Raw genomic sequence first — 27,723 nt, 5'->3', positions numbered from 1 at the left:
AACCAATGCAAAGATGTTGGCCTCATTTGATGTTCCTATTCAAACAAATAAATGGTTGTTCTAATGTAACAGCATTTAAGAGAAATTTGTGAATTTAAACATTGACTGTGTGTTAGGTGATGCTAAGAAACTGTTGTTAATTTCTCAGCTGTTACTATGATACAGTTTATGCTTCTAAACTTCCTTTTAGAGACACAGATATTTACAGGTGAAATGATTGGATACATTGAATTTGCCTTAAAATAATATTGGGAGGGGAGGGTATAGCTCAAGTGGTAGAGCGTGTACTTAGCATGCCAAGGTCCTGGTTCCAATCCCAGGTACCTCCACTAAAAATAAACCAATCAAGTAAATTGCCTCCCCCTCAAAAAAAATTTTTTTAAATAAAATAAATAAATTAGGGAGGGGGCTGGGGCAGTAGATGGGCAGGACTGGCCATGAGTTGATGCTGAGTACACGAGGGTTCCTCATACTATTCAGTCTACTTCTGTGTGCGTTCACATTTCTCTATAACAAAAAAAAAGTTTATTTTTAAAAAGCAAATACTGTTTCCATCTTTATGATGAAGCTGATGGACTTGAATTGTAGAATTTGCAAATTAGGAAACAGACGTCCTTTGTCAGTGAGGACTGTGAAAGTAAATGAAAAGGCCAAGCCGAGAAGAAATCCAGCAGCAAAGCAGTTCTTCTCCCCCAATGTCCTGATGTTAGAAAATTGAAGTAAGACATTGGGGACACCGCCCTTGGTCCAGACTTCCTCCCAGCAGAGCTCATTCCCCTCTGAGCAGCTCTCCAGGGCCAAGAGCACCTGCCCAGCCATCAGCATCCCCCTCCTGGGTTCTGAATGCACAGCACTTGGCTCCCGCTTCTCACGATGGTGAGACAGCCCCTTGCGGAGCACTGCCCTGTGCATCCCTGCCCTGACCCCTGTGGCCCTTCGAAGGCCCTATTGCACTGTAGCTAGGATCACTGTCATTCCCTGCGTGAATGAGGACAGTGAGGACACAAAGCCAGGGAGCCATAGAAGTGGGATCCAAGCACCCCTTCCTATCTCCCTACCCTTTCCCACTTGGACGCCAAACCCAGTCCACCCGAACTGTGTCTCCCACCGTTCCCGACCAGGTGCTGAAGACCTGCGCGGCAGCCCCCGCGGTCATCGAAGTCCTTTTCAACTCCTACGCTCAGCTCCGCGTGTCGGAGTCCTGGAAGGAGCTGATTCCTGAAGATGTGTTGCAGGTGAGGAAGCTGCCCTCCCTTCCCCCGTTAGCACAGGAGTGCGGCCTGTGTCTGTTCGCCTGTGTGTGCAGTTTTGCACTAATACCCAGGTGAGTATAAAACATCTGGAGAAGGAAAGAGAAAGGGAACCTGGGAGCACTTGAGTGTTTGTGGTTTTCTTCTGGAGGCTCAGGAATCACACAGCCTTTGTGCTGGTTGGGGTCCTGCGGGCTGCAAGGACCACGCTGGCTTAAGAGTATCAGGGCTTCAGTAGCCAGTGTCCAGAGGCGGATGGACCGCAGAGGGTCTGGCTCCTGTGTGTCAGCTTCATCTTCTGACGGCTAAAGACATGCCCGAGGCAGCTGTGGGCACGGCATCCGCACACAGCAAGGTCCACAGGTGACTGTCGATTAAGAGAGAGAACATCTTTGTCTAGAAGCCTCTAGAAAATGTCCCTTCGTGCTCTCAGTGACTTGAGCCCCGGGCGGATCACTGAACACGCCTGCTGTGCTCTGCAGAGGGGCCGGACAGAGCGGAATTTCAGGAGGTGGCTCGTGTTGTCTGAAATCACCCAAAACAAAGGACACAGACCTTCTTGGGGAGGTTGGGAAGATGCCTTTCATGGGTTATCCTGTAGCGGTAGCCAGGAAAGGATCACCTGTGTGGTCTTCTGTCTGGGGAAAAAGGCTTGAGGGCTCCAGGTACCCAGACTGATGCTCGCCTGCCTTCCTTTCAGAGGCACCAGCCCTTCTACCGGTCCCTCTTCGCCTTGGCCCACGCCCCGCGCTGCCTGCAGCATCTCTGCCGCTGTGCCGTCCGGAAAACGTTCGGCCGAAAGTGCTTTGACCTCGTGCCCCTGCTGTCCTTGCCCAAGTCTCTGCAAAATTACCTCCTTCTGGAGCCAGAGGGTGTTTTGTACTGAAACTCAGGGCACTTGGACCAAGATGCTTGTGCTCGTCCGTGGAGGCTGGGTGGCGGGTGGGGAGGGGCCCAGATGGGACTGCCCACCCCAGCCTGCAGCCCAGGGCACAGGCTCCTCGCCCAGCGTCAGGCTCCCCTGGGAACCGGGTGGGTGATGAACGCCCTCTCCGCCTCTCAGGGCTGCTTGTGGGGACTGAAACTGAAGACCATGGGACTCGTATCAGGAGGTGCTTTCAACAGAAGTTGAACTAGAAGGTACACCTGTTTTTCTGAGGCCTGTCTCCGGCCCACAGCGGATTCGCAGCATTCATGCACCCTGCTTCAGACCCTCTGCCTCATGGGAACCATCCCACCCCGCCTAGAGCCCAGCCCCCCAGGAAGACTCTGTCCCCAAAACATGACAGACATACATACGGAGAGAGGACGCCCGCTCCCGTAACGGGAGCCCCTTCCCCGGAGCCCACTGCCGCTCCCCAGCCCACTGCAGCCGGAGCGCCCTCGGAGGACCTTGGAGGGGCGGTGAGCCGGACGTGCTGATCCCACGTGCGTCTTCTGTTCCACGTCCTCCCCAGCCACGCGGTCCAGCCGTGAGGAACAGCCCAGGGAGCCAGACGCTAGGAACGCACATAGGGTGACAGCTGAGCCCAAGCGTTCACAGAGGAGGTGGTTCTGACAGCCTCGGGCTGTGCTGACCATGACCTTTCTTTTCTGTGTTTGGGTGTTTTGACATCTGAGGCCTTTCAGACCCTGGAGGGATGGCCCCTCCCAAGATGAACCAATTCCTAGAGACAGGAATCAACTTGCCCCCAAATACTCCTGAACCAGTCCCGAGCTCACACCCCAGCACCTCCCTGGAGCTCCAGCCACATCCCCAGGGGCCAGTGCCAGACGCCCGGAGCCGGCTGGGCCAGGCCTAAGCCCGCAGGCGCTGCCTCGCCCATTCCTTCCATGGAAGCCACAGCTGAGGCTCCTGCCCCCAGCCGCTCCCCCTCCCCTGGACTAGCCCTGGTGCTGCCCCAGGTGGCGTGCCCCTTTGCTGGGGATGGTGGGTAATAAACTCTCTCTTCATTGGTGACTGTCTCCTACTCTGTTGGCCTTTCTAGATCTCAAATTTTCGGTTGAATGCTGCTTTTAAAACAAGGACTCTTAATGGCCATCATCCGAATGGCTCCGCTGTTTCCAGTCTGAGCCAGCGCAAGGACCAGCCTCAGGCCTGGCGGCCCCCAGTCCCACGGTCACAGTCTGGAGCGGGGTTCACACCCAGCAGACAACTGCAGTCTAAGGGGGGATGTTGTGTGCACTGTGAGCAGAGCCCAGCACGGGGGTGAAGGGGGGCCTGGCAGGGCCACCCCTTGAGGGCGAGGTTGTCAGGTTGCAACACAGTGGTCAGGCCGAGGGAGAGACAGGACAGCCTCCCCCAGAGCCTCCAGCCGGCCCACCCCATCCTGCCCTCTGAGACTGGACAACTTGCCTGACCTGTGTAAACATGGTTCACGACCCCACACACCTAGCCCAGCAGAGGGCGCTCTCCCAGCCCCACCTGCATTCAGGAGCCACCACTGTATCCAAAGGAAAAGTGGAACAAAGGCAGGGCTGCAGGGAAGGGCAGGGCACATGGAGGAACAGTGATGCGTCCTCCTGGAGGGGAGGGTCCCCGTGCTTTGGCAACTGGAAGGAGGCAGGGCTGGAGGAGGTGGGAGGCAGCCCGGGGGCCTTGGCTTCCAGATGAAGGATTCTGAACTGAATCAGACAGGCTGCAAGGAGCCACAGAGCAGGTGAGCAGATACAGTCCCAGTGAGACTCTGGGAAGATTACTTTGTCCTGGAAAGGGATGTAGCTTGGAGCGCGGGTAGGAGCCCAGGGTGACACCCTGGAGGTGGGGCTTCAGATCCAGGCTGCCCCACTGAGCAAGAAGAACAGTCACCTAACAGTTTGCTCAGCTGGGCAGTGAAAGCACGTGACCCTCTCTCACTGGCTGAGGTTCAGTGAAATAAGTCTTGGAAAGCAGCAGGCTTCTCCACTCTGAAGAGATCTTGTGAAAGGCACATCTGACACTGGCATCTGGGGTGGGGCCCCGGATTCCGTGGCTCCGCAAACTTTACCATTGCTAATGAGCTTGGGTGACGCTCCTGCCCCTGGCTGGCCCCACTAGGTGCAGAGTGTGCAAAGCCCCAGGCCCAGAGGCAGCCCGGGGATGGAACGCAGTAAATGCTTCCTCCTATCATTATGATTCTTTTATTATTAGAAGAAGAAAATAGCCTAATGTTGAGATAAAGACTGTAAAAATGGGAGCGCAAAGCAACGTTATTTATGAGAACAAATGAGAAAGGCAAATACAGTAAGAGATACAGCCGGGCAGCCCCAGACAAGGCCTGTCCTCGCAGGGGTTTGCAAATGAGCATCTGAGCAAACTTGCTTGGCGGACCCAGCCGTTCTTCAACCTCCCCTCTCCATCCCACCCCCACGTAGGAAAGTTTGGTTGTATTTCTGCAATGCACTACATTTTACATTTTAAATATGTTTTGGAGTTTGGAAACAAAAGAGAACTCTTTTTAAACACACTGATTTTATATTTCTAAAAACCTGATGAATAGTGATCAGTTATTATATTTTCAAACACATGTTTTCCCCCACGTTACAGCTTAAAAACAACAACATGATTCTTACAGTCAGCCCCAGACCACTCCCCATAGCCACTGAGATCCTGCCACCAGGGGAGAATTCTTTTCTGTTATTTTCACCCCTTAGAATTTTCTTTTCAAATTCAGATGCTCCCAGAAAGAGCTAATCCACAAAGTTCTTTGGGGATAAACCATTCAGTCATCCATTCGGTCATTTGTTCATTCCTTTCATCAATCCTGCCTGAGTCTGCTGGGGACGGAGCCCAGGACTTGGGATGAGGACCCACCATCAAGGAGACAGGCTGCTAGTGAAGTTCACTGCCAAGCCGAGAAGGCCAACTTGTCAACAAGGCTGCGGGAGAGACGTGGGCGCATCAGGGGAGGTGTGGAGAGAAAGGGCTCCCTTCTTGGCCACTTTCTCTCTGCCTTCATCTCTGCATCGAATGAAGGCTGCCCGTTCCCAATGCAGGTGATGGTTTGGGCACTTTGCAGCTTCCCTCACTGTCACTCTCATCCTGTGCCCTACAGGCAGTCCCGTGGCTTCCCTGGTGAGCGCCCACTCAGCAGTCTCCCACCAGCCAATACCATATGCCACATGTCCCGCACCTCCAGTCTGGTGCTCTTGGTCAACATGGATTCATGTGCAGCAGAAACAGAGCAATGAACTGGACGCCCAAAGACGTCAGGAGTCCTTACCCTGCCCCCAACTCATCAGGAACACGACATCACTTCATGGCTGCACAGAATAAGCAGAAAATAAACTGGCACTGGAAGTTGGTTCTGAATCACCTGCATTCTGGTAGCTCTGGATGCACTAAATACTGTCCCTGATTTCTGGCCGTGGCAGTACAGGACAAAAATGGCTTGGAGTTAGTACGGTGGTTTGGCATTATCTTCATCTTTACATGGGATGGAATTAATTCATAGGTTTTCAGAATCTAATTACAACTAGCAATTTGCTTTGATAAGCAAAAAATAAAATAACTGTGAAAAATTATGGCATTAATGACTGTGTCTAGCTCTGCTCCATGTGTTAGGAAGTTCTAAAATGAAGGGGGCTTGCATGGTTCCACGTAGATAAGAAAGAGAAAGAGGAGAAGGGGCAGGGGAGGGAGGGAGAGAAGTGAGTTGGTTGAGAAAAACATCCAAAACCGCATTCTACTTTGAAGCTGGAATTATTCTAGCTGACTGTTTTTTCCAGTGAACTACATATACCCTGGTATTTCTTTTATTAAAGGGTAGAAATGTTCTCCATTCTTCAGCAGCTCCTATTGAACATCATTACTGTTCTCTTTGAGTACATTACATAAACTCAATTCCCTAAGACCTAAACTTTCTTTAATTTTACATGTGGTGTTTAATGATGCATTCACATGGTCCAAACTTCAGAAGGTAATAAAAGAGCAGATGCTGTTTCTACTGAGAAGAACAAAAGACAGCAGAGGACTGTTTTCCCTCCAACTGTACTGAGTATCTTTGACTGTACAACTTGTCATCAGAGCGCAGAGAGTTCAAAAATGCACAGGTGAGGTTCCCTGCCAACAATGGTCCTGAGAAGGTTCACCCTCTTCTGTCCTGACCTTACCCTGGGCAGGATGGGGTGTCCATAGCACAGCCAGACAGACAGACACAACCCGCAGCCCCCAGGTAGGCAGTGCACAGACGTAGCACCGTGTGAGCCGTCATGTTTAAAATTCTGAATACAGCATTGGGCCTCTCTTTGTAGTGTACTTTAAAAATCCATTTAATTTTAAGTTACATAATAATCATCAATTCAACATGTTTTGAAGAAATTCAAAAACCACTGTCTCTTTGAGAAGCATTTGCTAATCCTAGTAACGCTGTGCACTCATCACGTCCCCAGTCTCCAAAAGAATCCTTACGTTTTCATGTTGAGGGGGCAGGCTGTTGAACTTTTGCAAAGAACACTTAACCCTCTACAGAAATGGCATAAAGTACAGGCTTGGAGAATGAGCTGGTCTGCTCCAGTGACTGGTCCTGGTGCGGGCATCTGAGCGGGAGCTTCATCACTGCAATTGCAGGTGTTATTAGCTTGCCAAGTGCTCTTCATCTCTTAAGGGCTGCCCAAGGACCAAGTGATAAACCAGGAATATTGCATCTTTTATTCTATTATTTCAAGAATAAATGGTTCCTTAGTCAAATTTTCTGTGTGCACTTGGGATATTCAGAGTTTCAACTAGGATCAATACAGCGTCTTATTTTGGGATTTCAGTACGCCTTTCAAACTCCAGGGCTTGTCTTGAAATTGCCAGCATCTTTCCATTTTAACGCAAAAATTCATCCCATTAAATTGCTAAAATAAGCCTGAGGTAAAAATTCCTAAGAGCCCAGCGGGAGGATTGCCAGTATTGAAACTTATTTTCATGGAGTCCTGCAGGTGGCGCCATAAGCAAACGGTCTTACCCTGCCCATCAACCTGCTCTCCCCAGGATTAAAAAAGAAAACAAGATTATAGCTCACATGATAAAGATGAGGGGAGTACAAGGAAACTATAGAATCGTGACGTATCATACAGAATTGTGCTGCTATAATAAAAAAAAATCCGTAATTAAAATATTGATTATGGAACTGCCTACTTCCTTTGTATTAAATATGCGCGTTTTATAGGCAATGTGTTTATAAATAAATACAATTTTAAATTGACTCTTTTATGATGCCATAATGACAGCCTATCCTCATTTGTGTGTTAAACGTGTTCTTTAACAAAATTATACATTCAGTATTGCAATGTAACTGGCTGGGGTTTCAGCCTTCATCTAATCTTCCAGAATGGTATTTCTGCAGTCCTAACATTCTGCTTAATCACTCCAATAAAAAGAGTAGATTTCTTTGTAATGCAATTTGTAAGCAATAAACATGATTGAGAATGCAGTATTTGGTGTCGACTATGTTTAATGCAGGGTTTTAATTTGCTGTGTAATTATTCATTTGGTAGGCACTTTTTCTATTCACATATCTTGTCCCTGCTCAGAAGAAAGTTGGTAAGTTTGGAAAACATTGGGGAAACAGGGGTTCCTTGTGCTTTGTGCAAGCCGGAGTTTGATACAGATGTTGTGGAGAGAGAACATTTTTTTTATCTGCTAAAAACAGGAGGTCACATTAATTCGTAGTACAGACACATAAAAATGTGATTATGGGTTCTAAACAGAACGCAGTAGGCTCCTAGTTAACACAATGAGATTTCTAGGAAGTGATGCATAAATTCTTCAAAAATGACACATTTCTCACGTTTCATTCCAATTAAATTACTGAGGCAGCTAACAGCGATGAGCTCAAAGTACGGGGGCAAAATGAGGGTTTTCTTCTTGTAACTGTATCTCTGCGAAAGTATATTTTTATGAGAAGCAGTTAATATTAAGCTATTATTTTTCAACTGCGCTGGAAGGGATATCTTGAGCCTTTCTTGTCCCGCTCTCCCCAGAAGAGTCTGCTCCTTTGTTTCTTGGGTTTGCTAATAACAAGAGAGAATTGTTCCACTGACTGCGGCCCCCACCCGGGTCCCCGGAGTAAAGGGGCCCAGTCCGAAAAGGGTCCCGGGTGTCAGCCCCAGGGTCCAGCCCAATAGCTGCCCACAGGTCCGCGGCCCCACGGACTCTCCATTTACGACCTGCGGCGCCGGGCCGGGGGCGGGGCATGCGGGGCCCGCGCCCACTCGCGATCCGCGATCACGCAGGACCGGTGGCCCCCGCGCCCGGCCCAGGCCCCCGGATGCTGAGTGCCCCGCGGCCTAGCGGTGTAGGGGGTCGGGGGTGGGGGGAAGGTCTGCTCCGGCAACCCGCAAAGCCCCTCTCCCGGCGAGCCTCGGATGCGGGTCGGGGATCCTGCCCAGCCCTCAGGGCGATGGGGCTCAGGGCTGCTCCCCCGGGAAGGAGGCCAGAGGAGCGCGAGGCCACCCTGCCAGGGGGGTGGGGGGGAGGCGGGAGGGAATGTCGGAAGACAAAAGGATGTGAAGCTTTAAATTCAAAAAGATGTTTTTGAAAGCCTCGTCCTGGGGTTTGAAAGGCGCACCGAGGACAGCGGCGGAGCGATCCCAATCAGAAATGCGATTTGAAGTCCTAATGAATTTGATTGCGTGAACATTTATAATCCCCCATGGCCCTAAATGAAATCAGATATAATCAGAAGACACGGGGAAGGGAGTGTTTACAGCCGACGCCGGGCGGCTGCGGGACGGGGAGATGCGGCCCCAGTATCGATGTCGAAAATGATGGATAACGCGGGAATGGCAAATATACTATTTGTCTAATGGCTCGGCAATTAAATTCCCCTGTAAATGACCCATGCCTCATTTCATCCTAATCTATGGAATTTTGATTGAATTCGTCAGCTCTAATTGAAAAATACTGCACTTTAATGTCTGCATTGCAGTTTCAGGACGAGAGTGGTTTTAATGAGACAGTGCCCCCCTGACCCGAGAATATTTGAGACTTTTATTTGGAATTTAAAGCCAGAAGATTGCTCAACTGAGCGCTGCGATTTCCTCCCCTGTATCCACGTCCATCTATCTCCAGGCACGATTTAATAAACGCACTTGGGGATAAATGCGTCCTCGACCCTGATGCCCATGTGACAGCCAAGGGGCGCCCCCTCCCCGAGATAAGAGCGGGAGGGGCCTCAGAGCGGTGCAGTGGCGGGCCAGCAGAGGGGGTGTTCAGAGCCTGTCCCTTCCGCAGCCTGGGTGCCCTGCCTCCACCCCCCGATGGGGCCCAGGGCACCATCGCGGGCCTGCGGTCTCCGACTTCCCGGGTCAAACCCAGGGGTTCTCCCTGAGGAGGAGGCCCAGCTGCCTGCGACCCGCGCACCGGGAAATGGGGCCCGCCCCCGACGCGCTTTATATGCAAATAGCGAGGGGAAGCCATCCCTAAGAAATTAGCTACTTGCTGAAGCATATTTACTAGATTGAAATGAATTAAAGAGAAACATTTTAAGTCTTACAAACGAGATAATTGGGCCACATTAAAACTGGAGATGTTTTCTCCTAAAAAGCCGGGTGGGGGGCGGGTTAAAAGCACCCCCCCCCCGAAACGAGGAGACCTGGCCCCGGCTGCTCAGAGACCGGAAGTCCGGGAGTGCGAGGGACCGGTCCCCGCGGGGACCTTGGCGCGGCGCCCCTCCCTCCAGAGTCCAAGCAGCCAAATCCTCCGCTCCGAGGGACTGCTCCCGACCGCGGCCCGCAGGGGGCGTCCCCGAGCCAGGGTCCGGCGGCGAGAGCCGAGCGGAGGAATGGGGAGAGGGCGGGTGGTCCCAGGGTCCTTTGCGGGCAGCCCGGCTTCTTCCACCCGCAGTGTCCCCGCAGTGTTCAAAACTCCAACGGTGGGATCGGGATGGGGGCCCTGGGTAGACAAAGTCTGGGGGGAAACAAGAGGCCAAAGTGCTCGGGTTGCCTATTCCCTCCCCAAAAGAGGAATGTATTTGAGCCTCGTTCGTTTAGCACGTAAACAGAGTTAACCGATCTTTTATTTAAAATAAAATTACGGAGAAGTCACCTCCCTGGGAGGGCAGTGCCTAGCGCCATTCTGATGCTAAACTTGGTGATGAGAGCCGACTGCTGAGGGATGCTCCGGGGGCCGGGGACTGTCTGCGCCTCAGCCTCCGTTCGTGCAAAGGGGATGACGCTGCACAGACCCAGGAGTGGTGCTTCCGGGACGTCTCTCTTCCCGGGGGAGGCGCCGTGTGTTAATACTGTATCGCGTCCTGATCCCTTGGCGGCCTGTGGTTTGTTTTTAAATGCTCGAGTGTTGAGATTAGAGGCTGCCTCAAATTGATCATCTCACCCTGAGCGCACAGGCTAGCGCTCCTGGTGCCCGGCGTCCACCCAGCACTCTGCAACGCTCCAGGGCTGGCGCGAGTGCTTGCAATTTAGATGATGGCCTCCCGAGTGTCTGCTCCGGGCCAGGCGCCCTGCTACCGCGTGCTACGTGATCTAGTTCAGTCCCTACGATTACTCGTAACGTAAGCACTGTATTAATTATCTGCGTCTTAGGAACGCAGTCCGTCAGCTAGTGAGACAGAGCCGGCATTCCGGCCCATTACGCAGATGGAACAGCAGAGTCTGGGGCGAGCTCAGCGGTGCCTCCAGGCCCCTCAGGCCCAGATGTCAGAGGCTTTCTTATCCACCCGGCTTCTAGGCCCTGCTCAAGAGTGAATCAAAGAGCCAGGAGAACTTTACATGGATTTTAAAGAGAGCCGACATCGGTTTTCTGTTTTCACGTTCAGCATCTGATAGTATTTCTTAACATCTTGGAGGTCTGATTCCCCATCCTTGTTTGTGCCAAAGCCTTCTCTTTAGACTATATGTTTTTAATTTAAAAAAAGGACTTTTTTTTTTTTTGGTGCAATCGTAGACATGAAAAAGATTGACGTGTCGGCCCTTCTAATCTCCCAGAAGGCCCGGCTGCGTCCGCTTGGGACCGCAGAACCCAAACAAGCCCTAAAATAGATGCCATTATCCTCATGGCCTATAGGCGGCGCTCTAAATCCCTGAGCGCTCCGCACACCCAAGGTGCTTATCAAGCTAATCTTTTTGAAATTGAGAAGCCTTAAAGAAAGCTATTTCCTGCCATCCCTTCATTAATTTATTAAATCTATAATACTTATTTTGACTTCTATTTACGGATCTTAAATAACCTTGTTAGATTATTAAAATTAAAATGGCTATGGAAAAATTGGCTTCCACAATAAATGAATTCATTTATTTACATTTTAAGGTATACATTTCCAGATAACTTCCAATATACTGAGTGAACTGAATTGTAAGGGTTTAGGGGTTAGAATGAAGATGAACTTTAAGAAGTCTCTCATCTCCTAGGTTGTCTGGGGTCTCTTGTTTTGTTTCGTTTACATTTTAAGTGGGTCTGAGAGAAACCCGAGGACAGAAGGAAAGTTGTAATAACCACGAGGTGAAGTGGTTCGGGTTCAGCTGAGAAGCAGACGGTCCAAGGAGGCCCACTCCCCAGGCCCTCGCTTCCGCCCTCTGTGGGGTCTGTGACTGTACTCAGTGGCAGCTCCACTGTGCCCTGGTCAGAAGAGGCCCCAGAGCCGCTCTTCTGGTGGCAGTGACAATGTCCCCAGAGAGTGGCAGTCACCTCAGAGCAGCTGGCCTCAGGATATGGGTGTGGAGGAGCTCCCAGAATAACATCCCTGGCAGGGGTGCTTTAAAGTCCTCGTGCAGAACAAACGCTAGCTAGCGAGGTATGAACAGCCTTTCTTAAACACTCTCTTTAACGTTCCAAACAAAACAAAACACTCTTTCAACAAGCCCACACACAAGTGGCAGCATGCCCCTTGCAAAATGTTTTCGCTTCCTACAAAACCCAGAAATGTCCCCTAGGGAGGTGCAGGGACAGCATTCTGAAGTTTGCTGGGGGTTTTCCACTGCATCTCAAAGCACTCCTTTCCGCGTTCCCTCGTTTTCCAGTCTGCTCTATGTATGTCCTAGCAGGTTGGTCCCTAAATGAAAACGCATCGGGGGTATAGGGTTTGCTCTCTTTCTTAACTCTTGGTTCCTTCTTCCTCTAAAGTTTGGGGACTTCAGGCTGCACCTATGAGGGAGATATCATTGCTGGTAGCAAAGTTATACAAATTATGCCTTCTGTATTTTTTCCAGATGACAAATGGAGGAAATTCAAAGGTTCTTCTGTTTCGGAGGCCTATGAAATCATCACTTCCAAGTACTACCACCAAGGAGGGGTTGTATATTGGGTAGGGGGACCTGAGACAGCAGGTTTTAGAGGATCCCCGCTCCACCGGTACCATTGCAGCCCTCTCAGGCAGTGGCGGGAAACGGTGAGGACAGTGGGTGTGTGTGTGGTTGGACTAGGGGAGAGTCTAGATGGTCCCAGCTGGGCAACACAGATGCCCACCTACATTTCAATCCTCAAGCCTCGCTGAAGGCACCCCCCTTGTGGCCCATGACTTACACCCACCCTCAGGTCAGTGAGCAAAGGTCAGTGGGGCAGGTGAGGGCTCAGAGGGGCTGAAGGGGTGGGGGACAGGGAGTTGAGCCCCGTGGCCAGCCTCCTCTGACTGTCCTTCTCATTGGCTCTGACTCCTGGTGGTTTTCAAGCCCCTCCAACAAGAGTCAAAGATCCACACTGGGATTCTCCTCCGGTGTGGAATGGCTGCACCCTAGTGGTTGTGGGGTAAGCACACTTCTATTTCCTGGTTCTGTAACGGGGGTGCCCTACTGGAAGGGAAGTTCCTGTTGGCCTTTTTAGAGGGCTTTGGCATCTGTTGTTACCTCTCTTCAATGGCCGGTTATAACAAAATGGGTATCTCCCCACCCCCATCAGCCCACGCCCTCTCCTGTCCTCTAGTTGGGAGCGTCTGTCATTAAAGGCAGTCTCCCCTGAGGAGCTTCCCCTAAGAGCCAAACTGTCCTTTGGGGAAACCTCAGTGGCGCTGGGTTGGTCAGATACAGACATACATACCCTTGAGGGTCCCAGATGAGATGAGTTTATTGCTAAGTGAGCTTTTTACAATGACCTTTCCCCCTGCCCCCAGAAATCCACAGGAGGGATTCGTCTGGAGGGACAGAGGCCATCCCAACTCTCCCTCTCCATTTAGCCAACATCTGTCCCCTCTGTTTATACCCAGTGCCCTGCCTTGTCCTGTGGCATCCTTTCTGGGTCACTGTTTCTTAATGGGAGGAGGCAGTAGCCAGAACTGTAGGTCCTGCTTGGCCAGTATCTCTGGAGAAAGGAGAAACGGCATTCTGCCTAGGAGGATCCCTGCTTTTTCCTGGGTCTCTGTAGAAGCTGACGTTGGAGCCCTGATGTAGAGGCTGCTGATCCAGACACTCTCTTGCTCCCTCCAGTGTGGTTTCCGAAGGGTTAAATGGATGAACTCTAAGTAAACCTCCTCCTTTTTAAAAGACAACACCCCTGCAGGGGGTCGGGGCCATCGAGGGGTGGCTGCTGGGGCCCTGGTTTGGGAGGGCCCAAGAGTCCCACGAGGCTCCAGTCCAAGTCCCTGGCCGGGCTCTCCCCGGACACACGGTTTCCCACCCCACTCCCAGAGGTAGAAACTCGGAGGGTGCACTGCTGAGTCCCAGCCATCGGTCGCATCCACTGGACGCCTGGCTGCGTCCTACCCAGGACCATCACAATGTGTACGCCGCCTTCCAGGATAAGGCGATTGGGATGGGACGGAGGTGGGGAAGGGCAGTAACTGACCCTGGCGTTCCAGGAGGGGTGCCAGTACAGCGGTTTCCAAGGTCCCCCCACTTAGGCTGGCGCACCCCCTCACCCCTCGGTGCCCTCTGCCCGCTTCCCTGGCCTCCGTTTACGCGGCCCCGGGATTAGCATCTCTGTGAAGTCCCGCAAACAATGCCTGCTGTGCGGGGAGATGAAAGTCGGGCGCCGGGTGGCGGGGCGCGTTTGAAGTCCCCGAAAGGTGGGGCCGCGGGAATCCGACGGCGCAGATGCGTGGAGATAAAGGCAGGTGAGAAGTGCTGCGTGGCCTGCGCTTCCCTTCCCAGGACCCCCAGCCTGGGGTTCCGGGACAGGCGCAGCCTCCAAACGCGCGGCGGGAGCCAGTCCCGCGGGACGAAAGCGGACGCTACTCCCACGGCAGCCGGGCCCGCGCCCTCGCTGCCCCTTCGCATCCGCGCCCCTGGCCTTCCGCACACCCCCGCAGCTCCAGCCCCGGCTCCCTCTTGGCCCGGCCTCCGCCTCATACTCCCTCCTCCCGGTCTGGGAGCCCCGGGGCGGGCGGGCTCAGTCCTCACTGAGGATCCCCTTTGCCCGGACTGGGTGCTCCCGGAGACACGCGCAGTGAGCGCGAGCTCGGGGCTTCCGGGGCGACGGTGTCCGGCGATCCAATCCCCCAGTGATCATGAAGTCCCTACTCCAACCTTTAGGGCTATTCCGAAAAGGAACTATGTTCCCTGCCTGCGCCCTTGGACGCCTAGGCCCTGGCTCAGGACGCCGGCGCGGGGTGCGGGGGAACCTCGGGCTCCACGCGCTCGCAGCGGGCGCCTGATGCCCCGTCGGCGCGTCCACGCCTGCATTCTAGGGGCTCCAGGTCGGTGCAGGAGCCCCCGATCCTGGCCCCAGATACCACCAGGCCTCGACCACTGGGCCGTGGCTCCGCCCGTTCCTCGGCGCTGGGGTGGGGAGGGTGGCGCAGGTGTGAGGGGTCACGTTTCCCCCAGCCTGCAGGGAACAATTTCCAACTCCCCGAAGGAAATGCAAAAAAAAAAAAAAAAAAAAAGTCCTCTTCTACACGTTGAGGTTTTGTTTCTGCTATTTTGAGGACTGGGGACAAAAAGCAAAACTTTCTACATAAGAATGCCACAGCACACACTGTCCTGCGAAGTATTTTTTCTTCAGGGCGCTTTAGAACACCCCCCCCCCCCGCCCCGTCCTGCTTTCTCCCTGGCCAAGGAGCAGAATAATGAAACCAAAGACTTTTATTTTATAAACCACTTGATCTTTGCTTGGGAAACTCTATTAATTGAATGGGTTTGCCTTTTTTGCCAGTCCCCTTTATCATTATTTATGGGCTTTAAATTGTTTAAAGTTCCCTTGACGTTCAATTTACAAGTTTGGGGACTTTTTTTGTTCTGCCTTTTGTCCTGGAGAAAGACATCGTGTTGGAAGTGCTTTGAAAAGCCAAACATGAGAGGTTGGCAGTGAAAGGAAAGCGGGCGAGATCCCTTTTAATTCTGTCCTGTTGGTGAATAGCTCTTTTACATAATTGCAGGAGCTATTTCAAAGCCAGCCAAGGGCTGATTTCACTTAGAACCACATGGAGTCTATTTTGGGCTTTCAGATTGAAAAAAAAAAAAAGCTGAATAAAATAGTTTAAAAAGATGAGGCATCAATGCTTTCTGCTACTTGCAAATTGGTGTGTCTGATGGGGAATTTTACACAAGCACCCCTTTGTAAGTGTGTCTTGGGCTTGGGAGGGACTGTTCTGGGTTAGCTGGGTGTGAATCCCAATTGCCCTTCCATACATAAAACCCATCCCAAGCTATTTCCCAACTATTGCCAGGAGCGAGAGCTGCGGCAATGACCGAATGATCAGGCCACTCAAAGTCCCTATAAATAATAACAACATGGTTGCCCGAGAAACCAGCCTGTAGCCTGAAACTGGGAGGTGGGCTGGAGCAGCCGGCCTGCTAAGCCTGCCGTTTCTCCTCAACCAGGGAGACCTGGGGCTCCCACGCTGCCTTCTCTCCGCGACCACCCGCGACCTCGACCCTGGCAGCAGCTTGGCAGCGCGCGGTTCGCGGTGCTTCCTCCTCAGGCTGGGCTAGGCAGGCCAACGCAAGTTTGCTGCATGAATATTCATTTACTTGTGCATTTTGCATTTTACACTCAACCTCTGTACACCTGCGTGCAAAAGCTGACTGGGACAGCCTTGAAGCGTGGCGACAACTTAATTACCATCACATTTACTGACATCTGATGTTTTAAGTGGCCTAATAGGATCTTGACACCAGCTTGGCACCGGGTGAGGAGAGTGTCCAGGGGCTGGGCCAACTTCATCCCTGCAGGAGGCTCCCTGGAAAAAAAGTTCGCAGAAGTTAACTGGAGTTGGAGGACGCAGCTCTCCCTTCGGGTGCGTCCTTCACTCTTCCTAATCAGAAGGAGAGGAGGGGGGACTCTTGAAGCAAAGTTGCAAAGATCTGTGCCGACTAGTTTTCCCCTTGCAGGCTGGGCTGAACTGAATCACCAAGGGTTCTGCAGTTTGAGGCAGTTCCAAGCCAGGAAGGTAGGCTCCGACGGATGGATAAGCCATGTACTCGTCTCTTGCTGCCCATAAATCTCACCAAGGAGCAGAGGAAAAACTCTAAAGGCTTTTATTATCCGCTGTCCCCATGCTCTGAACGCTTTGCAGGTAACTGAGGTGCCCGGAATGAATCTTGTTAATCACCGAGAAACACAAGGATCCTTTTATGACGCGAACAGTCGTTTTCTAAGCAGTTAAGCATTAGATGAGAAAATATTACTGCACTGCATTCGAGAAAAAGCACACTAGTAAATAAAATTCATATTGACGAGAATTCTCTGAACTCACTAATAAAAGAAGATTAGTATTATAACCCCTGTAGTCAATACTTCCCACAGCAATTTATGGATGCAAATAATATTCTATCACATTACTTCAACTGTAGCTGTAATTCGGTGGACCTAAATCTTCTTGCTGAACTTTAAATGTGGAATTAACACTAAAATAATCAAAGGAACCTCTGTTTCCCAGAGAGTAATCGGGGATGGAAATTCCTAGAACAATATTTTAATGCCAAAACAGCAAAGTGGATGGCAAATCTGCCTAGGTAAAATGAGTAAGAGCTTACACAGTCATGCCAGTGTCGAGCGGCGAAGGGACCTGGCTGTATCAACGTAAATCCAGCAAAGAGTCGAGCGGTTTTTTCTTAGTACTCAAAAAAACAAGGTGACTATGCCTAAGATGGTGTGACTGTAACTATCTCATAATGAGAGGGAGTATTTATTATGCTCATAAAGAAATCAGCCTTTTGCCCTGGGCTTCGATTTTTTTCCCTTCCCCTTCTCTTCTTTTTCTTCTTTTGTAGGAGGGGAGAAAGAAGGGTAGGACTTAGAGACCCCCACAGACACCTCCTTTCCCGTGGATCCCAGTGGAAATTCATTTCCCTTCACATCGCCTAAGCCACCTCCGGGTCTGGGCGTGAAGGGAGCGGAGGCAATACAGGCAGCGTCCTAATGAATTCCTTTCAAACCGCCTGCTGCCGGAACCATCTATTACTGCGGCCTGGAGTGGGGAAACGCGCTTGAGACGTCTTTGTCCGGGGGGGGGGGGGGAGGCGAGAAGGAGGAGGGCGGCTGGCTGCGCGGCCAGCGAGTTTTCTCAGCACTCCGGGGAGCCGAGGATGTACCCTCCCCTCTCTCCTCCAGGGCCCTGTGGGTCCCCAGGAGACTCCGGGCTGAGGAGGTGGTCCAGGATTAAGACGTCCCCCGGGGGCCTTCAGGTTAAAGCAAGAAAAAGAGAGCGAGAAAGAAGAGCTTCAAAGAATCGGGTCGATAAATTCATAAAGATCGATTTATCCTTATCTCCCAATTAAATGTGCTTGTAAGTGATACATAACACACGTCCAAAACGGGCCAACTCCCCAACCACTAGCCCCTTGGCGTGAGCTGATTTTTAATGATTGGCGTTAACAATGCCCTTCTCTCCTCTCCTCCCAAGCCCGGTGCTTGTCGGCCGTTCCGGGCGAACGTCTAGACCCGGGAAGTTGGAGCTGAGGCCCTGGAGGCGCGTGGAAGCCCCGCGCGCGCTGGAGCGCTTTGCATGGTCTGCCTTTGCCACGAAATGATTCCGTTTTAAAAGAGAACATAAGAACTGAAAGTTCTGTTTTTTATCATGGTGAAGGTGATTAAAAAAAAAAAAACATTCCTAGCACCCACCCTCTCCCCGCAAATCCCCTTTCTCCCAAATTCTGGGTTTTTACCATTGTCGAGACAGGGGAAACATCTGGAGGCAATCGGCTCCATCCTGCAGTAGGCAAAGGGGAACCGCGCGCCCTCGAGTCCTCGCGCTGGAAATCGGGCGGCGGCGCCAGGGTGAGCGCTCCCTCCGTTCTCAACGTGCTTAATTAGCGCCTATTTACAAAACGCAGCTTTTATTTGAGCAAACATCATAAAGCTTTCATCAGGATAATCTCACGTTATACAATCTGGAGGCACAGCAACTCCCCCCCGTCCTCCCCGAGGATGGAGCAGATAAAGGACTCGCTTTATTATCATAATTATCGTGGCTGTTATTTTGGTGCGCTCAGGCAAAGTGCGTAAATAGGTGCGATGATTAAGAATGTCATGAAAAATGAGAAGGGATCGCTCATGGGAGGGCCCAGCTCGGGATGGGGGATCCAGCAGCTTCCCGGCGCCGCCGGGAACGCGGGGGCTCAGGGAGGAACCTGACGGGTTTCCTGCAGTGGGCAGGGGCTGCTAGCTCCGGGCCGGCGCCCCAGAGGCGGATCTGGAGGGGTAGGACCTTGACCCCAACTCCAGGAGCCTCTCCTGGACCCCGGGCGCAGCAACAGCACCCAGCTCTAGGGTGAACGGCCAGCAGGTTTGTTCCAATGCATGTATAAAAGGGGGGGAAAATGCCTGAGGTTTAGCCGCGGCTGTCGATAGCCCCGACAGCTGACCTCGGAGGCGGCCTCAGTAAGGCTGCGGAGCCCCATGTTTCGAGCCTTGGAGGTGCCAAGAGCCCCTTTCAAGTTTGTGCGGCGCGGGCCAGGCGCACAAGCTCCAGCTCTAGGGCCCGAGCGCGGCGCTGCTGGCGCCCACAGTCAGCCCGGGAGAAGGGGCGGGCCCCACTTTCGCCCCGCCTCCTCCTGGAACAGCCAATAGGCGGCGGCTCCCAGCCCCACGTGAGGGGAGCCTGGCCTGGCAGCAGGCAAAATGTGAATGAGAAAGAGGAGCGCGATTTAAAGGTGCTGGCGGCGCCCGCGGAAGACAAGTGTGCCAGCTCCGCGGGCTCCCCAGCCGCCCGAGGGAGGCGACCGACAGCAGGGCGGACAGACGGACGCACGGACGGCTGAAAGCCCGGGCCGAGGGCCGCGGAAGCGACGCGTGTGGGCTCCGACGGGCAAACAGCGGGCAGCAGCTCCAGAGAGCCCGCGGGGCCCGGGGGCCCACTCCACTCCGGGGCGCACGGCCTCACCCCGCGCACTGCTCGCACCCGCTCCTGCCGGGGATGCAGCGGGCCCAGGACTGAGGAGCATCTGCTCTCCGGGTCCTGCTCGGCCCCTGCCCGGTGCAGCCGGCTGTGCTCCCAGAGCCCGGCGGGCTTCCCGGTGGCGGCGCGGCGCGGGGACTTCTCGCCTCTCGCGGGCCTCTCCCGAGCGCGTCTATGAGCGCAGCGTTCCCGCCGTCGCTGATGATGATGCAGCGCCCGCTGGGGAGTAGTACCGCCTTTAGCATAGACTCGCTGATCGGCAGCCCGCCGCAGCCCAGCCCCGGCCATTTCGTCTACACCGGCTACCCCATGTTCATGCCCTACCGGCCGGTGGTGCTGCCGCCGCCGCCGCCGCCGCCGCCCGCGCTGCCCCAGGCCGCGCTGCAGCCCGCGCTGCCGCCTGCGCACCCTCACCACCAGATCCCCAGCCTGCCCACCGGCTTCTGCTCCAGCTTGGCGCAGGGCATGGCGCTCACCTCCACGCTCATGGCCACGCTGCCCGGCGGCTTCTCTGCGTCTCCCCAGCATCAGGAGGCGGCGGCCTCTCGCAAGTTCGCGCCGCAGCCGCTGCCTGGCGGTGGCAACTTCGACAAGGCGGAGGCGCTGCAAGCCGACGCGGAGGACGGCAAAGGCTTCTTGGCCAAGGAGGGCTCGCTGCTTGCCTTCTCCACAGCCGAGGCGGTGCAGGCTTCGCTCGGTGAGTCGGCGTCGCGCACGACCCGGGCGCGGGGGCGGGAGGGGGCGGGAGGGGGCGGGGGCGCTCTGGCTCCGTGTTTCGGCGGGAGCGGAGAGGGCGAGGCCGAGCCCTAGCCAGACCTCCGCCCCGGCTGCCCCCACCCCCAGCCCGAGGAGCCGGAGGATGCGGCCGAGCTTTGCCTCGGGGCCTCGGGTCCGGGGGTGGGGGGCATTCAGAACCACGCAACAAGCCGGGTAGGGGGGACATTTAGCGCCCCCAGCCAGCTGCTGAGCTGAGCCCCAAATCTGTCTGCTGGCGAGTTTGGCCGAGCCTTGCCCCACTCTCAAACCCCGCGCTGTGACCTGGGGTCCCGGGTAGGTTTCAGCCTTAAGGGGAGACGGGTTTGGCTGTGCGTCTGTGCAGTGTGTGTGCCCAGGGGCGCCCAGACCTATTAAACCCCTTTACCGAGCTTGCTGCTTGCCTAGGAGAATCGGATTCCTAGGAGAATCGGATTCCTAGGAGGCTGTGGGTCTGCGTGTGTGTGCTGGGTGTCTGGTAGGAACTTCTCCTAAGGCTACGAAACTTCTTTGACGAAGTCTCAAAAAAAAAAAAAAAAAAAGACAAGGTCTGGGATCTGCACCTCTCGACGCCCCCACGCTGACTGCGATGAAATTTAAATTCATAGAATTTTCACGGCGGGCGCGGGGTGGGGGGGGGAACGTGGGTTGGAGGGGCGGGGAGCGCAGGATGGACTGTGAATTCCCCCTCGGTCCTCACCCAGCCCCCACCCGAAGACAAAGAGGACACTCTTGGGCCTCACGCCTCCTGTTACTTCTGCCTTAAGCTGCGGGAGGCTGGGAGGGTGCAGAGAAGGCCTGGCGGCCCCTTGAGTGATGGTTCTGGGCAAAGGGCCGTCGCCTGTACTGTCTCCTCCTCTCCCTTGAGCTTTCTCACGCCCCCCACCCCCACCCCTCAAAGGCCAGGAAATCACAATGTGTTAATGTCATAGAAAGACAATCCGCTAAGGGGGGGAAATGCCCGAGTGACGGCGGGAAAGGGAAGGGAAGGCCAGTGTGCGAAACGTAATAAAACGCCGTTTGGTTTTGCTTTCAGTCGGGGCTGTCAGAGGACAAGGGAAAGACGAGTCAAAGGTGGAAGACGACCCGAAGGGCAAGGAGGAGAGCTTCTCGCTGGAGAGCGATCTGGACTACAGCTCGGATGACAATCTGACTGGCCAGGCGGCTCACAAGGAGGAAGACCCCGGCCACGCACTGGAGGAGACCCCGCCGAGCGGCGGCGCCGCGGGCAGCACCACGTCCACGGGCAAGAACCGGCGGCGGCGGACTGCCTTCACCAGCGAGCAGCTGCTGGAGCTCGAGAAGGAGTTCCACTGCAAAAAGTACCTCTCGCTGACCGAGCGCTCGCAGATCGCCCACGCCCTCAAACTCAGCGAGGTGCAGGTGAAAATCTGGTTCCAGAACCGCCGGGCCAAGTGGAAAAGGGTCAAAGCCGGCAATGCCAACTCCAAGACAGGGGAGCCGTCCAGAAACCCCAAGATCGTGGTCCCCATCCCCGTGCACGTCAGCAGGTTCGCCATCAGAAGTCAGCACCAGCAGCTGGAGCAGGCCCGACCCTGAGGGCCCAGGGAGGGCCAGGGCCTGGACCGCCATGGAGAAGCCACAGCGCTGGAGGGAGCCCGTGGTGGACCCCACCATGTTGGAAGCAAAACTCCAAGTCACCCCCCAACTTTGGACATCCCAAGCAAATTGAGAATATATTCATTAAACAGGCTTAAAAGACTGCTTTCGAAGGGGCTACAGCTACACCTGAAGACACACTAAATATTTATTATACTGTCCTACTTTGTACATAAATATCTATATAGACTATCTCAGCTGCAGTATTTTGAAAGTTATAGGGCCAAACTACCCAGTTCTATCCTCCGCCCACATCCCAGAAGAAAGTAAAACCTCTGCTGTTACCTGCCACGCATAGCAGCCACCTTTCCATACTTTTCCAAAGGTAAACATGACATGCAAGAACAAACACTGGGGTCTACACTTATTTTTGTTTCTATTCTGGCTTTTTCAGTTGACTGAAAGCAGACGTTTTGGGGGCAGCCTGGAAATTCGCTTTGCTTTGGTTTTGCCTGGCTTTCTTTCCTGGGGTTGCATAGCCTATCTGAGCCACGTCTGAAGCACGTCTCCCTTGTGTTTAATTTATTTCAATGTAGCTTATTTTCTTATAAGTTATGACATTAAAACAATCTCAGTCTTGTGAATAATAAAAAGGAGAGAAGGGGGGGGAAAGGACCAATTCTTGGGTCTCATAAGTATGTCCAGATTTGACTGTTTAGAGGGTACCCCCAGTGTGTGGCCAGGCGGCTGGTCGGAGACCAGTGTTGGATAAACACCCCATGTCCAGGGCCTCCTCAAGTTGGCCAGATATGAGCCACACAGCACCTCACCAGGTTTTAAAGAGGAGAGCAAGAGTTCCAATTGGGTTATCAATTTGAGAAAACCTAATTTGCACCTTAGAAATCTAGTATCTTCCCCTTTGCTCAGCCTAATCAGTACCTAGGAGGCTGGCAATCTTCGGCCAGAGGAGGAGGCGGGTGCCTGAGGAAGGCAAATGAGTGAGGGCATTGGTGGCTTTGCACAAATTCCTGATTCTCTAACCAGACCACAGCCGGGGAGGGAACGCGTTTCCTTACAAACATCTCCGACCCAAAGAGAAGCGGTGCTCGCTCGAGGGGCTGGGCGCGCATGAATCAGGCTCCGGGCGTGATCTTCCGACACGAGCCGAAACCCAACTAGCCGAGCTGGGCTTCCCGGCAGCGCTCAGTCCGGAGGCGGAGGCGAGCTTCGCGCCCGCGGGCCGGGCACCTCCCTCTCCGGGAGGGGTCGGAGGGGGGCGGGACCCGACCACCGCCTCACCCCGAGGAACGGCCGGTTGGGGGCCGGTCCGCGGGGGGGGGGGGGGGGGCTAAAAGCCGGGCACCTTCCCCCGCCCCAGGGAGGGAGTGCTGCCAGTGGGGCGCGGGAGGGGCGTGCCCAGATCCCTAATCCCGCTCCCACACCCCCGCGGCCCGCGCCCCCGAGCCCCGGCTGGTTCCGCGCGCGGCTCCTTTCCCGACTCGACGCTGCCGGCAGGACGCGAGCGGCCAGGCCCTCCGGAGATTGCCGTGGATAGGCCAGGGGTGACCCAGGAGCGAGGAGCTGGCTAGCGAGGGTGAGCGTGGTGCCACCAGAGCCCTGGCGGCCACCAAACCAGAGCCCGAAGAGCCCAGTAGCTTCGCCAAACTCAGCCTTCCGAATGGAGGCCGGGGAGCGAGTTGCGAAGCAGCAGCGCGCGGCACTCACCGCGATTCTCAGCCCAAGAGGGAGAAACCCACCGCCGTGGGTCAGTACTAATATTGACTTAATTTATACGGCTTACAACCTGCCACCTTTGCTCGGCGTAGGGGCAGGGGGACCGAGGTCTCAGCCTGAACTGCGGGCGCAAGTTGAGGGCTAGGCGCGACCCAGACACCAATTCCCGCAGCATTCCTAAGATTTCCAGGGACAGAAAATGGCCCAGGCTTGGTTTTTGAGCACAGTAAAACCGGCCGTTCCTCCGAGGGCCTCAGTCGGCTCTGCGGGGTGCATAGAGCAGCGGGGGTTTCCTGCTGTCCCGCACCCAACGCTCTGGGGCTTGTGCCCGGGCCTCTCCCTGCCCAGCTCTGGGTCCCCTAGGCCCCGCAGCTCCCACTGATTCCGCCAGTGGCCCGCCACTGAGCGCACCCGGAACGCCGGTTGGCGTCATCCGCTCGCGGCAGGTCCCCGCTGGCCACAGGCTGCTACCGAAGCAATGGAGTCCCATGGAGATGCCATCCCTACCCCCAACCCAGGACCAGTCTGTCAGAGCCAGACTTGCGCCCCTGGTGGAACTGTGGCTGGTGGCGCAGAGTCTGGGCCTGGTGATGTGGGGATCTCTGGCCTCTCCAGCGGTGACGCACCCACTTGACATTGTCAGCCTGGGGAAGGAACCTGGGTGTTGTGAGCAGGGCAATCCCTGAAGATTGGAGAGTCCCCCCACACATACCCTTCCACATAACAGGTGTAACTCCTACCCACCTTCTCCAAAAGCCATGGTAGGGATTGTGGGCACAGAGGGGAAGAGCTCTTAGCTTTGGCTTCACAAACCCATGGGGAAAGTGAAGCTCCATAGAAATGGGGGGGAGCCTCCAGGGAGCCCCGTCCCATTGCTCAAGCTCCCAGGCCTGTGCCAGCTGTGCTGGTCCTTGTCCTTGGGAAGCAGCAGGAGTAGAGGGCAGGGGCCACCTGCCTTGCAGATGCCATACCACTACTGGGGCCCCTGCGGGGCTGCTGCTGGGGCCCACCCGCCCTCTCTGGGCTCAGCCCCATTTTCCCCAACCCCTGAATGCTGGGCGCCCCCGAGAACCCAGCACAGAGGCCCAGGCCCGAGAGACAGGCCGAGGGGAGGAAGATAAACAAGCAGCGCTTGATGGCCGCTGTCATCATGGCCGTCATCATGGCTTTCATTTGGCTGCCTAATGAGTCACATCACAGGCAGAGAGAAAAATTGTCAATCGCCCGGGCCCTAATGAATTTTTTTGCAAATTGTAATCAAGCCAGGCCGTCTCAGCTGGCTGATTAATGAGACCCACGAGGCTCGGCCAGCACCTCAGCTTTTTATTCCATCCCGTCCTCCCTGCACTAAATTAACAGCAACTTGTCTGAGCTTCAAATTAACTCCCAATGATTAATTCTGATGGGGGGGCCTGAAGAATAGCTTGTTCTAATAGGCTCTGGCCTGAGATGCTGTTGGAAATTAATACACTTCCCCTTTGGCTGCCGGCTTTAATCCAAGGTTGGGTTTTGACATCACTATATTTGTTGTTACAATAAATTCCACTTACATCTGCAGATCAAATAATTACGCTTGGGAGCGCCGTGGACCTGTGCCCCTCCTCCCAGCGCTTGGGCTCCTTGGGGCTGCCCACACCCGGGAAGGGGCCTGAGGGGGACTGCAGGATCTGTCACCCGACCCCGAGAACCCCAAGCCTAGCCCCTCAGGGAGCTGGGCACCCCGGCCTTTGGAGAACCAAGGGTACTTTGAAAACCCATAGCTATGTCTCCACGTTCTGGGGACAGGGCCCTCTTAGAATGGTCTTGGGCCTCAAACAACTTCCTCCCCTGCTCCCTTCAGGGGCCGGGAGCACCCCTTGGAGCGCCTTGGGCCCCCAGTGCTTGGACTTTACCGATTCCAGTCAGAGCTGGAATTTTGGAGACAGTGCACACTTCGGAGCCCAGTTTTCACCTCCCAGTCTTCATCCCCAGGGTGGTTGTTTCGCAAGGCCTTTCCAGCTAAGTGGGGTGAGGTGGGATGGGGGTCTTCCAGGTCTCTGGAGACCAGGTTTGCTTCCCAGGACCATCCCCATGCTATGCTTGTCTGCGCGCCAGGGTCCGCACTAAACATGCAGCGGGCACGAGCACCTGCATTCCCAGACGCCCTTCCTCTCAGGGGCAGGGCCGCCCCGTCTTGGGTCTGTTTGTTTGAGTTTAATTGGCTTAATCATTTCAGCTGTGGATGGCAAGCCACGCATGGGGCTTCCATGCAGCTCCCTCCCACCGGGGCCTGTCCCAAGCAAAGCTGTGCTCTGTCCCCCTTGGCGGGGGGCTTCTGTGTGCTCAGAAAGCCAGGAAGGACATGCCGCTGGCTTCAGGATCTGATCACCACCTGGCCCTCGCCTCGGGGCCTTCTCAGCTCCCTGTGACGGTCCTGCGTGGGGGTCCTGAGTGGTTGAAGCCAGGCACATTTTGCAGCCCTGGTGGCAGAATCGGTCTCTGCGCCCTCTCCTCTCACCTGTGGGAGGCCTGTGTGACCACGCGGCTGAGTGGCTTGCCCGCGCTAGCTCCCTGGGGGAGGAAGCTGCTGGGTATGGCCCCTCTTTCTGTCCCGGGAGACTCCAGCCCTCTGCCCAGGCGCACACGGCTGGGGCAGGTGGCCTGCTTGGACCCTCTGATGTGCCAGGGCTTCCCAGAGGGCCAGGGCGCAGTGGGGCCTCTTTCCCTCCCAAAGCTCTTTGCCTGCGCATGGGGACTCTGGGGTCTAGGGGGCGCCGCAGTTCGGGTTCCACCGGGAGTTGCCCGGGTAAAGGGAGGGGGCATTAATCTTCATTTCGGGCCCTTATGGTGTAAACAGGAGTAATATGATCTTGATAACTGAACATGAATGCAAATCACAAAGTCAGAGTAATAAAGCACCTGAAACCCCGACACACAAAAGCAACACCATATGTATGAAGACAACCTGCATAAATTATAAATTACTCCATAAAAATTGATTGCCTATTTGAACAGTTCAGAAGTGAGAGGCCTAAGCTGACTTCCGCCCTCTCTGGCTTTGGGAAAGATCAGGAGTGCATCCCCCTCTGCGGCCCGAGGACCAGGGAAACTGGGCCCAGAGTCTCCAGCCAGCGCTGCAGACCTGCTTGCTTGCCGGGGAGGCAGGGAGTGCTCCCTGCACCAGGGCCGCACCGCGGGCCCCACATGACGAGGTGGGGACAGGTCCGAACCTCAGGGAGCCCTCCAGGGCTCAGCGCGGGCTGGGGGAGAGGTGCCACTGCCCCCCAGGCTGCTGTAGATCAAGGCCCAGTCTGGATCCCAGAAACTGCACCCACCAGACCAAGGGAGGCTGCCTCTCTACCCCCGCCCTTCCAGCCTGGAGCGGTGCTGCCTGCTCAGGTTTCTGCCTCGGACCAAAGGTCCCTGCAAGGGCCTCCCTCCGCGCGGAGTCAGTTGGCTCTGTGACGAGCTGGGGTGTGAGTGTGTAGGTGTGGGTGGGTGTGTGATCGTCTGAGAGTGACAGTAGGTGTGCAGTTGTGCAAATCCCCTGTCATGTCTAAGTCTGTTTTGCCGAGTTTCTGGGTTTCCCTGGAGAACCAAGAGTCCAACCCCACTGGAGAATCCAAAACTCCTCTGGAAGAGCTGCTCCAAGGTGCCCAGCAAAGCTGAGTGCCCACTGTGTACTGTGCACAGAGTCGGCACCTCTGGGCTCCCCGGCACACTACACTTCCACGTGGGAAGTCCCTTCACCTGGCCTGTGCCTCTGAGCTCTACCTCCACTCCTGTCCCACCGCATTAGGCCCCCAGTCTGATCTCTGGCCTCCACCCCCCACCCTCTGGTGCTCTCCACCTCCTTAGGCATCTGAGCTCTCCCCAGACACCCCCAACCTCCCCTGAGCAGAGTTACCCCCTTTCTGGTCCCTGGGATGATGTCTGCTGCACCCGAGCCTCCATCCTCTCCCCCACCTCCCTTCTCTTGGCCTTCGGTCTCTCGGCGGGTCTGGGCTCAGAGCTGCTGCTTCTCCCCACCCACGAAATCCTCCACCACCAGACCCCCTCCACCGCGAGGAGCTCCTGGCAACACACACAGGTTTAGGGGCCTGGTCTACCCTCTTCCACCGCCGTGGGCAGGCCCGCCCTGGAGCCGGGCAACACGCGGACCAGGGAGTGGAACACCAAAGCCAGGGCCACTCAGGGAGGGGCTGCCAGACCCCGAGGAGACCCTGGTCTTGCCCGCACCGTCGTCGTGTGTA

At 54.8% G+C, this 27,723-nt stretch overlaps 2 protein-coding genes across 2 annotated transcripts in view; both read left to right on the top strand.

Annotated features, from left to right (window-relative positions):
• ASB18 (ankyrin repeat and SOCS box containing 18) overlaps positions 1–3,284 on the top strand; it is a 56,432-nt gene extending 53,148 nt beyond the window's left edge. The window contains exons 5-6 of the mRNA XM_064485291.1: positions 1,122–1,235; positions 1,951–3,284. Of these exons, the coding sequence (XP_064341361.1) occupies positions 1,122–1,235; positions 1,951–2,136 (300 nt within the window). The 3' untranslated portion in view covers positions 2,137–3,284. The remainder of the gene's footprint in view (positions 1–1,121; positions 1,236–1,950) is intronic.
• Positions 3,285–19,513: 16,229 nt separating this feature from the next.
• GBX2 (gastrulation brain homeobox 2) lies at positions 19,514–21,966 on the top strand. Its single transcript, XM_031451120.2, has 2 exons — positions 19,514–20,141; positions 21,234–21,966. Exons 1-2 carry the CDS (start codon positions 19,619–19,621, stop codon positions 21,755–21,757), a joined length of 1,047 nt encoding a protein of 348 aa, XP_031306980.2. The 5' UTR covers positions 19,514–19,618; the 3' UTR covers positions 21,758–21,966.
• The last annotated feature ends 5,757 nt before the right edge of the window (positions 21,967–27,723 follow it).

The sequence above is a fragment of the Camelus dromedarius genome, chromosome 4, assembly GCF_036321535.1.
Source record: "Camelus dromedarius isolate mCamDro1 chromosome 4, mCamDro1.pat, whole genome shotgun sequence".
In the NCBI taxonomy this organism is placed as follows: Eukaryota; Metazoa; Chordata; class Mammalia; order Artiodactyla; family Camelidae; genus Camelus; species Camelus dromedarius.
Note: the sequence above shows the minus strand (reverse complement) of the source record. Positions and strands in the feature narration are given on the sequence as shown.

What these genes read in the sequence shown, in the direction of transcription:
- GBX2 (XM_031451120.2), top strand. Translation starts at nt 19,619, where the DNA reads ATGAGCGCAGCGTTCCCGCCGTCGCTGATGATGATGCAGCGCCCGCTG. An exon ending in GGCGGTGCAGGCTTCGCTCG is followed by an intron (nt 20,142 to 21,233) that starts GTGAGTCGGCGT and finishes TTTTGCTTTCAG; the next exon opens with TCGGGGCTGTCAGAGGACAA.